This window comes from Bufo bufo, chromosome 3 (assembly GCF_905171765.1).
Source record: "Bufo bufo chromosome 3, aBufBuf1.1, whole genome shotgun sequence".
In the NCBI taxonomy this organism is placed as follows: Eukaryota; Metazoa; Chordata; class Amphibia; order Anura; family Bufonidae; genus Bufo; species Bufo bufo.
This window is the reverse complement of record NC_053391.1, coordinates 329,782,174-329,797,697: the sequence shown is the minus strand read 5'-3', so window position 1 is coordinate 329,797,697 and position 15,524 is coordinate 329,782,174. Positions and strand designations below refer to the sequence as shown.

The 15,524-nt window shown below is 44.3% G+C and overlaps 1 protein-coding gene across 1 annotated transcript in view; it reads right to left on the bottom strand.

Annotated features, from left to right (window-relative positions):
- LOC120995292 (angiopoietin-2-like) overlaps window positions 1-12,663 on the bottom strand; it is a 107,159-nt gene extending 94,496 nt beyond the window's left edge. The window contains exon 1 of the mRNA XM_040424395.1: window positions 12,324-12,663. Within this exon, the coding sequence (XP_040280329.1) occupies window positions 12,324-12,620 (297 nt within the window). The 5' untranslated portion in view covers window positions 12,621-12,663. The remainder of the gene's footprint in view (window positions 1-12,323) is intronic.
- Window positions 12,664-15,524: the final 2,861 nt, after the last annotated feature.

Here is a 15,524-nt window from a genome sequence, read left to right as displayed (position 1 = left end):
TGTGGAGGTGGCAGCAGCATCAGGAGACCTCAGAGTGAGGAGGTGGGTGGCAATACCAGTACCAGCTGAAGATGGTGGGTGAAAGAAGGAGCACTTGACATCAGATGTATGACATAAGGTGGAGGGCAGCATCAGAATAGTATCTGAGGCAGGTAGCCAGAAGAAACCAATCTCTTTTGTCAAAGTGTTGGTGTGGCACCATGGATGATGCATCAGGCATTGGTGGGTGGAAATCCTGGCTGTTTCACGACTGATTCATCTAGACAAAGGTCAGTCTCTCCATATTTTGGACAGGGGAGTTCTTCTTGCGGTAACTATGGCCCCCGTTGCACTGGCCAGGCAGGACAGCTTTTCCAGGACAAACTCTGCCAGTTACGGCCACAGTTTGGCTGTCTAGTAGTCCAGCAGATCTTCAATGTGGGGTGGCAGGGTGCAGTTCAAGTATGCCACCACCTGCTGGTTCAGGTCCTGCTCCAGATCTAGCTGCTGCTGCTGCTTCTGGTGAGTAGTTTCTTCACTAGATGGGTGAAGAAAGCTGCTCATCAGCGACTCTAGATTCAAAGTGCTGCTGATGGAGCTGGAACTGCTCCTACCCCCTCCTCCCACCCTGCCACAGCAGCCATGGCAAAGGAATGTGAGCCAAGAGGGCCCCCCGCTCAGACCTGCGAGAGGATGGACGATGGCGCAGATAGTCAGCGACTAACTGACTACATAGAATGTCTCTATAGTAGTTCAGTTTGTCCCCCTCTCAGCGGGTGTAAAAAAGGCCCCCATTTTGGACCGTTAGCGAGGATCTAACATGGTGGAGAGCCAGTAGTCATCCCTCTGGCAAATGGTGACAATTCAGCTGTCACTACAAGTAAGTGAGCATGCATCGGGCCGTTTGCGCAAGTGACTCGGAGGAACTCCCTGCCTCCATCTCCACTGCTGCTCCTGCTCCTCCTTTCCTGTCACCTGTGTAGAAAAACCACCCATTTCACTACATATTGCTTTTGCTCCAATGTCCTCCTCCTCCTCTAGTTTAGCCCCCACAGGGCACATGTGGCCATGAGATGTAGGCGCCACGTCTCCATTCCCCTGACCAGATAGATTTACCAGCATCTTTTCCAGGATATGAATCAGTGGAATGATGTTGTTCATCCCGTAGTCCTGGCGACTGACAAATAAAGTAGCCTCCTCAAAGGGCACGAGCAAACGGCAGGTGTAACGCATGAGCTGTCACTGGCTAGCATCGAAGTTACATAGAGGAGTACCTCTGTCTGCTTGGATCATCAAGAAATCGTTTATGGCCTTTCTCTGTTCGTATAGTCTCCAACATATGGAGAGTGGAATTCCAACGGGTGGAAACGTCGCATATCAGCCTATGTTGGGGGACGCTCAAGGAGGGTGTGCTTGGCAGTGTACGGGTGGTTGAAGTGCATGCAAAGTTTCCTGGCCATTTTTAGGATGTCTTGCAGATGGGTGGAAGACTTCAGGAACCGCTTTACAACCAGATTGAGCACGTGTGCCATGCAGGGCGCATGGCTCAGCCCTCCTTGACGCAGCGCCGACACCATTTTCTTCCCGTTGTAGGTCACCATGGTTCCGATTTTGAGTTGTTGCAGAGAGAGACAGGAATAGATTTCTTGATGAAGGACACGGAGCAGTTCCTCCCCTGTGTGACTCAGTTCGCCCAGGCAAATGAGGTGTAGAACAGCGTGACACCGCCGTGCCCTGCACATGTGGTATGCTGGAGGAGCACTGTGAATTGTTCCTGCAGTGGAGGCTGAGGACACGGTGAAGGATGAGGAGGCAGAGGCGGACATTGTCGCAGGACCAACAGCGTGAGAATGTGGAGGCGGAAGCGGCGTCACCTGGCCAAGTTGCTGGTGTGGCTGGGCAGGAACCACATTTACCCAGTGGGCCGTAAAGGACATATATTGTCCTTGACCGTAGTTACAGCTACCGACCAATTTTCCCAAAAAAGGCTGTATCACAAACAAATGTCACTACTGACTGGCTAATCGACGCAATTACTCAGTCCCTACAGAAGAAAGTCTACATTCACCAACCAATTTTCCCCAAAAAGGCTGCATCACAAACAAATTTCAACACTGAATGACAATGTAAATTCACTGCAGAATGGCTAATAACACATACTTATTTTTGCTATTAATACAGTGCAACAATGTCTGTATGACAATGTAAATTCACCGCAGGACGGCTAATAACACATACTTATTTTTCCCATTAATACACCCCAACAATGGCAGTATAACAATGTCGGTTATAAGACCGGCTAATAAGACGTATTCTTTTTCCTATTAATATACCCCCAAAAAATAATAATATACAATCAAAATTCACCAAAGAACGGCTAATAGGACGCACCAATCTATCCTATTAATACACCCCGTAAATGGCTGTAGTACAATGGAACTTCACCACTGAACGGCAAATAATATTTATTTTTTTGCCACTAATACACGCCAAAAAGGGCTGTAATTTTCTCACTTCAACACACAACGGCTAATAAGCCCCTTTTTTTCCCCACTAATACACAGCTAATAAGACCCCAATAACAAGAACAGTTTGCTGGAATTACAGAGGTATTGCAAGCCTGAAATGAGCAGCAGTATAATGGCAATTTGGATCTGCAGTCGGTGCAGCAAGGTGTAATAGGATTATTCCTATTACCCAGGCTGTAAACACCCCTATTGGACCCTGTTCTGCTTCAATACTGTGGAATAATTCCTCCCTATCCTTTCCCTACACTTCTAATGCTCTTTCCCTGAACTTCTATTGAGCAAAATATACGTTTTGAAGTCTTTCCTAGCACTGTCCCTAGCGCCTGCTAACGTCTCTCACTGCACTAAGTACATTGGAAAATGGCAGAATCTTTTAAAGGGCTTTAACATCACAGGGCTGGTTGGCTGCTGATTAGCTACATGCATGGCATTGTGGGTGATCCCTTCCTTGCTTCATGTCCTAACATATGCAGCAGCCATTTTAGGAAAAAATGTGATTAGTTAACTCAAAGTGTGAGGAAATTCTGATTTGGTGCGAATCAAATAATTCCTGAAATTCGGATCGAAATCCACTTCATCAGCTTCGATTCACTCATCTCTACCCATGACTAATGTAAAAAATTCAAATCAGACATCATATAGTGCATGACAATCTCTTTCTAACAAAGCTAGAACCAGCCCTGTACCTCACATGGATCCAGAGATCTCCCCATTCATTGCTCTGCTAGATTTATATCAAGCTGACAGCTCAAGGGGAGTGTCTTTTCTGCTGCAGCTCAGGGGGCGTGTCTCAGCTCTACCTATCACAGCTCAGGAGGCAGTTGCAGGATGAAACTGAGCATGTGCGGCCTTCTCAGTAAGCAGGTCAAAGAAATAAGAAAACAACAAACAGCAGGTGGCAAAATACAGCTGGATTTTTTTTAAAACTCAGTGGCTATGCTAAATTTTCAATTGCATGCAATTACAAAAGTATTCAGATCCAGGTGCTGGTTTGAAAACTGTAGAATATTTTTCGTGGGACAACCCCTTTAATTCTTGGCCCTGTATTGAGTCCATGTCTGGGGCTCAGGCTCTGCTTTCCTGCTCCCTGCTCCCTCTGTCTGGTCCTTGAGTCTCCCCTTTACTCAGCACACAATAACTGGCTAGCGCTGCACCCGCTGGAGTCCCGACTAGCGCTCTATGTTGTCTTGCTGCTGGGCGTTGGGCTGGCCAATCAGCATTATCAGTGCTTGCAGAGCCTGCTGCTGATTGGCTTGCCTAGCGCCCAGCAGAGAAACTTTAGTGTCCTGTACCATGTTTCATTCCTTTGCAAGCAACTTGCAAGTAGAAAAAGTGGTTTCTGATCAGGCGCAAAATCACAGGCTCCAATACGTCTCTTATGGGTGAATCTTCTTTAATTACATAAAAGATGAAGATGTATAGAACAACGCGTTTCAGGGCTCAAAATGTCCCCTTCATCAGGTTATCAGTAAGAGAAGAAGATTCACCCATAAGAGACATATTGGAGCCTGTGATTTTGCGCCTGATCAGAAACCCCTTTTTCTACAAGTATCCTTTGGGGGATTGGGAATCCCAAAGATACCTCTTCTGCGGCTGCATTCACGGATCCGAAAGGTCTCTATACACCTACATACCTACAATAGAGTTGTGTCTATTATTGCACAACCTAAAAAGGTGAGCACCTCTACTTGCTTAACAATTAAGTTTGTACTGAATATACTACCCTATTGTGCGCCCCCCACACCTTTTCTTTTGTCTCTACGTTCCACTCCTGACCGAGATGAACTCTAGATTCGCCCGTGGTTACCAGGAGCAACTTGCAAGTGACAGCGTAGAGGTTGATGAGAGTGACTTCTGCGGAAACTATGAAGTTAGATCAGAAGTCACTGTGCTGTCAGTAAATTGTGTTTTTGGTGTGAAGTGAACCCCTCATTTCCAGTGCTGAACCCCCAGTTCTGATGCAGTGTTTTACTCTCTCAGCTCTGCAGATGAACCTGAATCTTCACCTTCTCAGTCACCGACACAGTGTAACGCCGCCATGCCCTGCTTTGTGCACTCAGGTACAGTAAGGCCCCTTTCACACGGGCGAGTATTCCGCGCGGATGCGATGCGTGAGGTGAACGCATTGCACCCGCACTAAATACCGACCCATTTATTTCTATGGGGCTGTTCACATGAGCGGTGATTTTCACGCATCACTTGTGCGTTGCGTGAAAATCGCAGCATGCTCTATATTCAGCGTTTTTCACGCAACGCAGGCCCCATAAAAGTGAATGGGGTTGCGTGAAAATTGCAAGCATCCGCAAGCAAGTGCGGATGCGGTGCGATTTTCACGCATGGTTACTAGGACACGATCGGGATGGAGACCCGATCATTATTATTTTCCCTTATAACATGGTTATAAGGGAAAATAATAGCATTCTGAATACAGAATGCATAGTAAACTAGCGCTGGAGAGGTTAAAAAAAACGTAAAAAAAAATTTAACTCACCTTAGTCCACTTGATCGCGTAGCCGGCATCTCCTTCTGTCTCCTTTGTTGAATAGGACCTGTGGTGAGCATTCATTATACACTTACCTAAAGAATTATTAGGAACACCTGTTCTATTTCTCATTAATGCAATTATCTAGTCAACCAATCACATGGCAGTTGCTTCAATGCATTTAGGGGTGTGGTCCTGGTCAAGACAATCTCCTGAACTCCAAACTGAATGTCAGAATGGGAAAGAAAGGTGATTTAAGCAATTTTGAGCATGGCATGGTTGTTGGTGCCAGACGGGCCGGTCTGAGTATTTTACAATCTGCTCAGTTACTGGGATTTTCACGCACAATCATTTCTATGGTTTACAAAGAATGGTGTGAAAAGGGAAAAACATCCAGTATGCGGTAGTCCTGTGGGCAAAAATGCCTTGTGGATGCTAGAGGTCAGAGGAGAATGGGCCGACTGATTCAAGCTGATAGAAGAGCAACGTTGACTGAAATAACCACTTGTTACAACAGAGGTATGCAGCAAAGCATTTGTGAAGCCACAACACGCACACCCTTGAGGCGGATGGGCTACAACAGCAGAAGACCCCACCGGGTACCACTCATCTCCACTACAAATAGGAAAAAGAGGCTACAATTTGCACGAGCTCACCAAAATTGGACTGTTGAAGACTGGAAAAATGTTGCCTGGTCTGATGAGTCTCGATTTCTGTTGAGACATTCAAATGGTAGAGTCCAAATTTGGCGTAAACAGAATGAGAACATGTATCCATCCTCTGATGGCTACTTCCAGCAGGATAATGCACCATGTCACAAAGCTCGAATCATTTCAAATTGGTTTCTTGGACATGACAATGAGTTCACTGTACTAAAATGGCCCCCACAGTCACCAGATCTCAACCCAATAGAGCATCTTTGGGATGTGGTGGAACGGGAGCTTCGTGCCCTGGATGTGCATCCCTCAAATCTCCATCAACTGCAAGATGCTATCCTATCAATATGGGCCAACATTTCTAAAGAATGCTATCAGCACCTTGTTGAATCAATGCCACGTAGAATTAAGGCAGTTCTGAAGGCAAAAGGGGGTCCAACACCGTATTATGGTGTTCCTAATAATTCTTTAGGTGAGTGTAGGTCAAGGACCTTTGATGACGTCACTCCGGTCATCACATGGTACGTCACATGATCTTTTACCATGGTGAATCACCATGGTAAAAGATCATGTGATGTACCATGTGATGACCGGAGTGACGTCATCAAAGGTCCTTGACCTATAATGAATGCTCACCACAGGTCCTGTTCAGTAAAGGAGACAGAAGGAGATGCCGGGCTACGCGATCAAGTAGATTAAGGTGAGTTAAATTATTATTAATTTATTTTTTAACCCCTCCAGCGCTGTTTTACTATGCATTCTGTATTCAGAAGGCTATTATTTTCCATGTTATAAGGGAAAATAATACAATCTACAGAACACCGATCCCAAGCCCGAACTTCTGTGAAGAAGTTCGGGTTTGGGTACCAAACATGCACGATTTTTCTCACGCGAGTGCAAAACGCATTACAATGTTTTGCACTCGCGCGGAAAAATCGCGGGTGTTCCCGCAACGCACCCGCACATTTTCCCGCAACGCCCGTGTGAAAGAGGCCTAAGTGTCTCTGTGTCAACTTCATGCACTGATGTAGAGACACATTGTTTGTCCTGCTAAGGGCATTACTATGATCAGTATCGGACTGGGGTGCCTAGGGCCTAACAGTAAAATTTATTTTGGGGGCCCACTGTATGGATACATTCAAGTATTACCTGCTCACACAGTAGCAAGGTGCTACCAGATGATTAAATATGGGGGTCCCTGCAACAACTTTGAGAAGGTAGGTCCTGGGGAAAAGAGGACACTGGTAGCTTTCCTCTATACCTTGAAGACATCTCAGCTCTGATCGTGTCTATAATAATAAACTGGGGAGTTTCTTTAATAATCTATCATGTTGTAGGATTCACTTGTACCCCTGTGGGCCAGTCCGAGCCTGGGCTGGGGGATACTGGTGTGGCTCTCAACAGCACTACAATTGTACTAATTACGTACTGTATAAGAAGATTTTATTTTTTTAACCTCTAAGTGACCACCAATATTCCTTTTAATGGCGGTCACTAAGGGGCCTTAGGCTGTGCTCCTGCCGGACTCCCTCTGTCTTCCAACCGTGGGGTGCCGCTGTGTGTAAAGGCTGGCTGAGGCCTGGTATTGGCCCCAAGCCAGCCTTCAGTGTTTACCAGCAGGCTGCGCTTCTCTGGCGCAGTCTGCTGGTCAATGTCAGTATGGCACTGACATTAAAATGTAATGCACTATAGGGATAGTGCATTGGATTTTAAAATCAATCTAAGTATTGCTTGTTATAGTCCTATTGAGTGGTAAAAAAAAAGTAAAATTTTATTTATTTTTTTTATAAAAAAATTCCAATAAAAAATAAATATGCTTTATTTTTCCATTGAAAATACATTTTTAATGAAAAAAATTGCAAAAATAAAATCTCCCCCACATGTTTGGTATTGCCACATCTGTACCGACCCGCACTACACAAATATCATCATAAAAAAATATGGCAAAATTGTTAGTCGCCACTGAAAAAAATTAATAACAAGCGATCAAAAAAGCGTAATTTACCCCAAAATTATACCAATGAAAACTAGTCCAACTGCAATAATCAAGCCCTCATACAACTCTATAAAAAGAAAAAAGTTAGGCCCCTTTCACACGAGCGAGTTTTCCGCGCGGGTGCAATGCGTGACGTGAACGCATTGCACCCGCACTGAATCCGGACCCATTAATTTCTATGGGGCTGTGCACATGAGCAGTGATTTTCACGCATCACTTGTGCGTTGCGTGAAAATCGCAGCATGTTCTATATTCTGTGTTTTTCACGCAACGCAGGCCCCATAGAAGTTAATGGGGCTGCGTGAAAATCGCAAGCATCCGCAAGCAAGTGCGGATGCGGTGGGATTTTCACGCATGGTTGCTAGGAGACGATCGGGGTGAAGACCCGATCATTATTATTTTCCCTTATAACATGGTTATAAGGGAAAAATAATAGCATTCTTAATACAGAATGCATAGTACAATAGGGCTGGATGGGTTAAAAAAAAAATATATATAATATAACTCACCTTAATCCACTTGATCACACAGCCCGGCTTCTCTTCTGTCTTTTTATTTGCTGTGCACAGGAAAAGGACCTTTGATGACGTCACTGCGCTCATCACATGGTCCGTCACATCCTTCAGATCATGTGATGGACCATGTGATGAGCGCAGTGACATCATCAAAGGTCCTATTCCTCAAAGAAGAAGACAGAAGAGAAGCCGGGCTGCGCGATCAAGTGGATTAAGGTGAGTTAAATAATTTTTTTAACCCCTCCAGCGCTATTTTACTATGCATTCAGTATTAAGAATGCTATTATTTTCGCTTATAACCATGTTATAAGGGAAAATAATACAATCTACACAACCCCGATCCCAAACCCGAACTTCTGTGAAGAAGTTCGGGTTTGGGTACCAAACATGGCGATTTTTCTCACGCGCGTGCAAAACGCATTACAATGTTTTGCACTCGCGCGGAAAAATCGTGCATTTTCCCGCAACGCACCCGCATCTTATCCGGGCCAAAAACATGACGCCCGTGTAAAAGAGACCTTATGGTTCTTGGGAAGCAGTGATTCAAAAATTAGTAAAACGGAAAAAAATATATATATGTATTTGGTTTCCTTGTAATTGTACTGACCCAGAGAATAAAGATATTATGTTATTTATACAAAAAAATTGCTGTTTTTCCCCATTTCCCTCCCAGAAAGAGTTAATAAAAGTTAATCAGAAAGTTATGTGTACCCCAAAATGACACAATTAAAAATTACAACTCATCCTGTAAAAAACAAGCCCTGATATAGCTACATAGACGGAAAAATAAAAAAGTTATAGCTCTTGGAATCCAATGATGAAAAAAAGAAGAAAAATGCTTGGTCAGTAAGGCCCAGAACAGGCTGGTTACTAAGGGGTTAAAGATTCAGATCTTGGAAAAAATTCCAAAAAGGTTTCAAATAAAAATCACATACAGCATACATACTTTTAAGCTTTTACATGTGATTTTCAATATAGCAATTAAGAAACCAAAGGGTTGATCTTAGAAAACACAGTATTTAGAAATGTTTTACATTCTGTTTTGGGTAACTTGTATATTGAGAACATGTCACATAAATATAAAGCTGGTCATCCGCATGATAGCTCCCAAATCTCTCCAAATTTGCCCATAAACAGGAAGTCACCAGTATCTGATCAACTGAGAGACCTCAAATACATTTATTTGTATAATGTATTGATAAGGGAGATGACCAGGACCTGTCACCTCTCTCAACATGTCTGCTTTAATTATTACTTGCATTCCCCCATGTAATAATAAGCCTGGAGCATTTTTTCACGTACCTTTATGTTGTTCCATTCATCTATTATTCCTGCTAGAAGTTTATGAAATAATTACCAATAATGGGGTGGGGGGGAATGGGTCAACAGACAATATCACACATGATAGGATTAGATACACAGCTCAGCAGACAGCATCACACATGACATAATTGGATACACAGCTCAGCAGACAGTATCACACATGACATAATTGGATACATAGCTCAGCAGGCAGTATCACATAGGATATTAGATACAGCTCAGCAGACAATATCACACAGGATAGGATTAGATACACAGCTCAGCAGACAGCATCACACAGCATAGGATTAGATATATACCTCTGCAGGCAGTATCACATAGGATATTAGATACAGCTCAGCAGACAGTATCACACAGGATAGGATTAGATACACAGCTCAGCAGACAGCATCACACAGCATAGGATTAGATACATACCTCTGCAGGCAGTATCACATAGGATATTAGATACAGCTCAGCAGACAGTATCACACAGGATAGGATTAGATACACAGCTCAGCAGACAGCATCACACAGCATAGGATTAGATACATACCTCAGCAGGCAGTATCACATAGGATAGGATATTAGATACACAGCTCAGCAGGCAGTATCACACAGAATAGGATTAGATACATACCTCAGCAGGCAGTATCACATAGGATAGGATATTAGATACACAGCTCAGCAGACAGTATCACACAGAATAGGATTAGATACATACCTCAGCAGGCAGTATCACACAGGATAGGATTAGATACACAGCTCAGCAGACAATATCACACAGGATAGGATTAAATACACAGCTCAGCAGACAGTGGGGCGGGGTGCTGTAGAGGTCACTGTTATGGGGGATACTGTTGATATCTTTTAACAACACACAGAAACATTAAATGAAATAGATGAAATATACCTGTGCAAAGCCGGGTCCTTCTGCTTGTATATATAAATATATATATATAAATAAAAGAATGGCATAACATATATGAAAATTTGCTCCAGAATTGTTATTACAATGTGAATGCAGATAGTTACTAAAACAGACATGTCAGGAGAGGTGACAAGTCCTCTTTAAAGGGGTATTCCCATCACATACAATGGGGGCATATTGCTAGGATATTCCCCCATTGTCTCACAGGTGCGTGTCCCAGAGGTGGGACCCGCACCTACAACGAGAACGGAGCGGGGAGAGCTGTGGCTGGGGCCCATCCACCACCAAGCGCTACTCCCCGCTGCCCCCATAGAAGTGAATAGGAACGGACTGCGAACGCGCGGCCCCTGCTCCCATTCATTTCTATGGGGCAGACGGAAATAGCCAAGCCAGCGCTCTGCTATTTTTGGCGGCCCCATAGAAATGAATGGAGGGCGGCTGTGCATGCGCAGTGCGCCCTCCGGTCGTTTCCCCGCTCCGTTCTCATTGTAGGTGCGGGTCCCACCTCTGCGATATGCCCCCATTGTCTGAGATGGCAAAACCCCTTTAAATACATGCATAATGCACCTAAAGAAATACGTTTCCAGCACTGCCGAGAATGCTCAGCTCATATCTTTGTCATTCTAGTCGCAGATGCACTTTACTTTTAGATGCCTAGACATTGTCATTCATAAGTGTCTCAAACATGTCATTAATACAAAGCCTGACTGTAACACATTGCAGAGTTACATGCGTGGGATTTTATTATTACTATATAATGTATAGTACAGTATGTGTAGACATTGACATGCTGTACCTATTCTGGTATCACACAACGTATAGTTTTAAGGAACAACTACATAACAAAGGTGAACATGCAAAATAGGCATTTTGTAATAAAAAATCTAACATACTTTGAAATCAATTTTGAATGTGCATAATGAAATGACGCACCATATTGGATGTGATTTTAAACCAGTGGTGAAAACGAATTCTCTTGTGTTGCTCAGGAAGTCATGCCAGGCAGGTAAAGGATAATGTTTTGCTGCCAGGGCTCAAAGGAACTGTGAACCCCTGAATCTTGATGAGGAATTCCCCAGAACACAGCAACAACATGATGCAGTGATGGCTAATCTCCGGCACTCCATCTGTGGTGAAACTACGACTCCCAGTATGCTCCATTCATTTCTGGGAACAGCCAAGCAAGTGTACATCTTGGGAGTGGTAGTTTTACAACAGCTGGTACTATCACAGATCTAGGGAACCCATTTCAGCCTGCTCAAGATGGTTTGCAAAGTCGTAAACCTATCTGAGGGTACTTTCACACTTGCGTTTTTCATTTCCGGCATAGAGTTCCGTCACAGGGGCTCTATACCGGAAAAGAACTGATCAGTTCTATCCCCATGCATTCTGAATGGAGAGAAATCCGTTCAGGAGGCATCAGGATGTCTTCAGTTCAGTCGTTTTGACTGATCAGGACGGAGAGAATACCGCAGCATGCTACGGTTTTATCTCCGGCGAAAAAAAACTGAAGACTTGCCTGAATGCCGGATCCGGCATTTTTTCCCATAGAAATGTATTAGTGCCGGATCCGGCATTCAGAATACCGGAATGCCGGATCCGTCCTTCCGGTCTGCGCATGCGCAGACTGAAAGAAAGGTGAAAAAAATAAATGCCGGATCCGTTTTGTCGGATGACACCGGAAAGACGGATCCGGCATTTCAATGCATTTTTTCGACTGATCAGGATCAGTTGACATACATTTTGCCTGATCCGGCAGGCAGTTCCGGCGACGGAACTGCTTGGCGGATCTCTCTGCCGCAAGTGTGAAAGTAGCCTGAGCCAAATGATAGCAAATTTTACTGTAAAACTATGTACAAACAGCAAGTGGCTTCATTTCCGTATTAGTATTTCATTGCATCTTAAGGAATACAATGTATAAATTCAGCTCCTACCTTTAGCAGCCACTGTGTGTTGTTCTCCATGATATTCTCCAGTTCCCGTATCCTGTTGATAGGCCACTGGTGGTCATCCACGGCAGGTGCATCCCTTTGTAAGGAGTTGGCCACCTGGTAGTCAGAAGGGGGTGAGTGGCAGCTGTCAATCTCAGGGAGGAGGAAAGTGTAGCTGCAGCGTCCATGCTGCACCTTGTGGTGATGTTTCTCAGGTACGTTCAGGTGAGTGGCCAGTACTATGAGAGCCAGGAAAGGCCAGCTCAGAAGAAAGAGCAGGATCATGTTCCTCCCCATCATTGTGGAGTATAGTCAATGACTCTGCACAGTGTCTGCTTGGTGAGATAGCTGCCAGTGCCTTGTATAGCAAACCACGTTGTCCTGTCAACTTCAGGAAGTTTGTGCAGCAGCAACCCCCTCTATCCACCCTCACCCGCCCACTGTATACGACTAGAGCTGGAGCCCTTCTAAGGATGCTGTATCATTTAACCTCTACATTACCAGACCGATGTGAGTCATTGCATCTGATCCACATGATGCAGAACACATCGCCACTTTTCAATATATTTGCACACACAAATTCTTTACTTAATAATACATATCTGATAACACACTTTTCAGCAATCTTTACATCAACAATATCACGTGAAGGCTTAGATGCAAATGCACCATAATATATCAATATCTTCATGTTTGTACAGGAAAATGTTTTATAGCCACTCCTAACAATTACTCATTACAGGAATGTTTGTGGCATAGCTCTTATAGTTTCCTGTTTAGGTTCATGTTCATAGAATTGAATGTTAATGCATATAACACAAACTGTTTATCCAGAAGATGTTACTCTGATTAGATTTATCATTTTTATTATTAATAACAAAGGTAAAGATGTTAGTCAGTTATTAGGGCATGTTCACACAGCTGATTTTTCATGTTGAAAAATCAACCATGCAATCTGCGGCAGAGATCAGAGGCTTGGATTTCTGCCCAGATCATGACTTCAAACTGTTCATTCAAATGGGGCTAACGTGTGTGTGTGTGGCTACCTGCCGCGGACTCAGTGGAATCTGCCTCAAAAATTGACAAGGTAAAAAGGTTTTCCAAGACTTTTATACTGATGACCTATCCTCTGGATAGGTCATCAGTGTCTGATCTGTGGGGGTCTGACACCTGGGACCCCCTCCGATCACCTGTGCTTGCAGAAGTGCAGCTGCCTTCTCTCAGCTTTCCGTAGGCCAGTGACGTCACATTCATCGGTCACATGGCCTAGGTGCAGCTCAGCCCCATTGAAGTGAATAAGACTGAGTACGATACCAAGCACAGCCGCTATATAATGTACGGCAGTGTGCTTGGTGAGCAGGGAGAAGGCCGCGGATCTACAGTAGATCATCAGTGTAGGGCCTCTTGCACACGACCGTATGACCTCCGAGATATACAGTCCATGAGCGGGCCATATGTCCCAGAGCGGCATTGATCGTGTGCACAGGAGCACACAGCATCATAGATTACACTGATGCTCTGGATGTCGGGCCGCTTGCGGTGCTATTGTCCCGCACTAATATGATCATATGAGTGTGGGACAATAGGGCGGCCCGACATGCACAGCATCAGTGTAATCTATGATGTTGTTTCCCCCGGTGCTGCCCCGGGACATATGGCCTGCTCACAGACCGTATATCTCGGAGGGCATACGGTCGTGTGCAAGAGGCCTAAGGCTTGGTCTTCACGACGACATGTGTGGTGCGACACATAGGGCACAACTACACTGCAACATGGGTCGCGCAACAATTTTTATAATGGTAGTCTATGGTGTCGCACTGAGACATGTGACATGCTGCAACTGCGACGCGACAGTCGCCGAAAAATCCATTTTGAATGGGTTTTTTGCGACTGTCGTGTCGCAGTCACAGTATGTCGCAGTACAACACCATAGATTACCATTATGAAAATTATCGCGCAACAAAATGTCATCGTATAGAGCTAGCCTAAGGCCTCATGCACACGACAGTTGTTTTTCTCGGCCTCCCATCCGGTTTTTTTGAGGATAGGATGGGGACCCATTTGTTTCAAAATTTTGTTTCATCCGTTTGTGTTCTGCGTCCGTTGTCCGTGTTTCCCTTCAGCAAAAATATATAGTGCATGTCCTACTTTTTTTCACATTTGCGGACAAGGATAGACATTTATTACAAGGGATCTGTGAAAAAAAACGGATCCGTCCAAAAAAAACGGATGCCGCATCCATTTTTTTTTTGCGGACGCACAATTTGCGTACGCAAAAAACAACTGTCATGTGCATGAGGCCTAAAGGTCAGGGAAAATAACTTTAATTCTCTTTATTTCAATATCAATGGCCATATGAATAGAAACAAATGGAAGGCGGGTTCCTATTCTTACCTTCTGTTATCAGAGATCAACTGTAATGGTCAAATTCCTGCAATGAGCAGAGAATCACTCACATGGCACAAATTCATCTACTCCTCGTTCCCAAATGAGGATCATGATCCTCGAACATAAAGGGCTTATCCCAAGAAAATATTCAGCATTTTTTTAAACCAGCAGCTGGATCTGAATCATGTAATTAAAAATGTAGTATAGCCACTGAGTTATCCACTGAAATCTATGTATAGCGCCATCTGCTGTTTGCTCTTTTTCTAAATTGCTCACTGAGTTGACATACATGCTCAGTTCCATCCTTCAACAGCCAGCAGCTGCAGCAGAAAGGACATGCCCTCCTAGAAAGTGCACATCCCCTGAGCTGCCAGCTTGAAATAAGGGTCCATTCACACGTCCGCACATCGCCGGCACTCTCATAGAAAATGCCTATTCTTGTCCCTTTAAGTGCCCTGAGCTAGAGTAATTCTCTGGATAATGTTAACTGGTTGGGAACCAAGCCATCAAGGAGTGACTGCTGATGATTGCCAGTTCTAGCCAGGAGAAAATGACCAATCACCAGCAGGTGGTTGGGGAGAGCAGGAGCAAATGGAAGCCATGACTGGCTTTGACTCTTTTCCAGGCCCAGGCTGCGATGATTATACAGCAAGTTCTCGGGAACCACTTACTTTTAGCTCATTAATGATAGAACACTGAAATCTATTGGGAAAACTGGTGTTACAAAGAACTGGCTTAGTTGCCCAAAGCAACCCATCCGATTTCACCTTTCATTTTCCAAAGGAGCTCTGATAAATGAAAGGTGGAATCTGATTG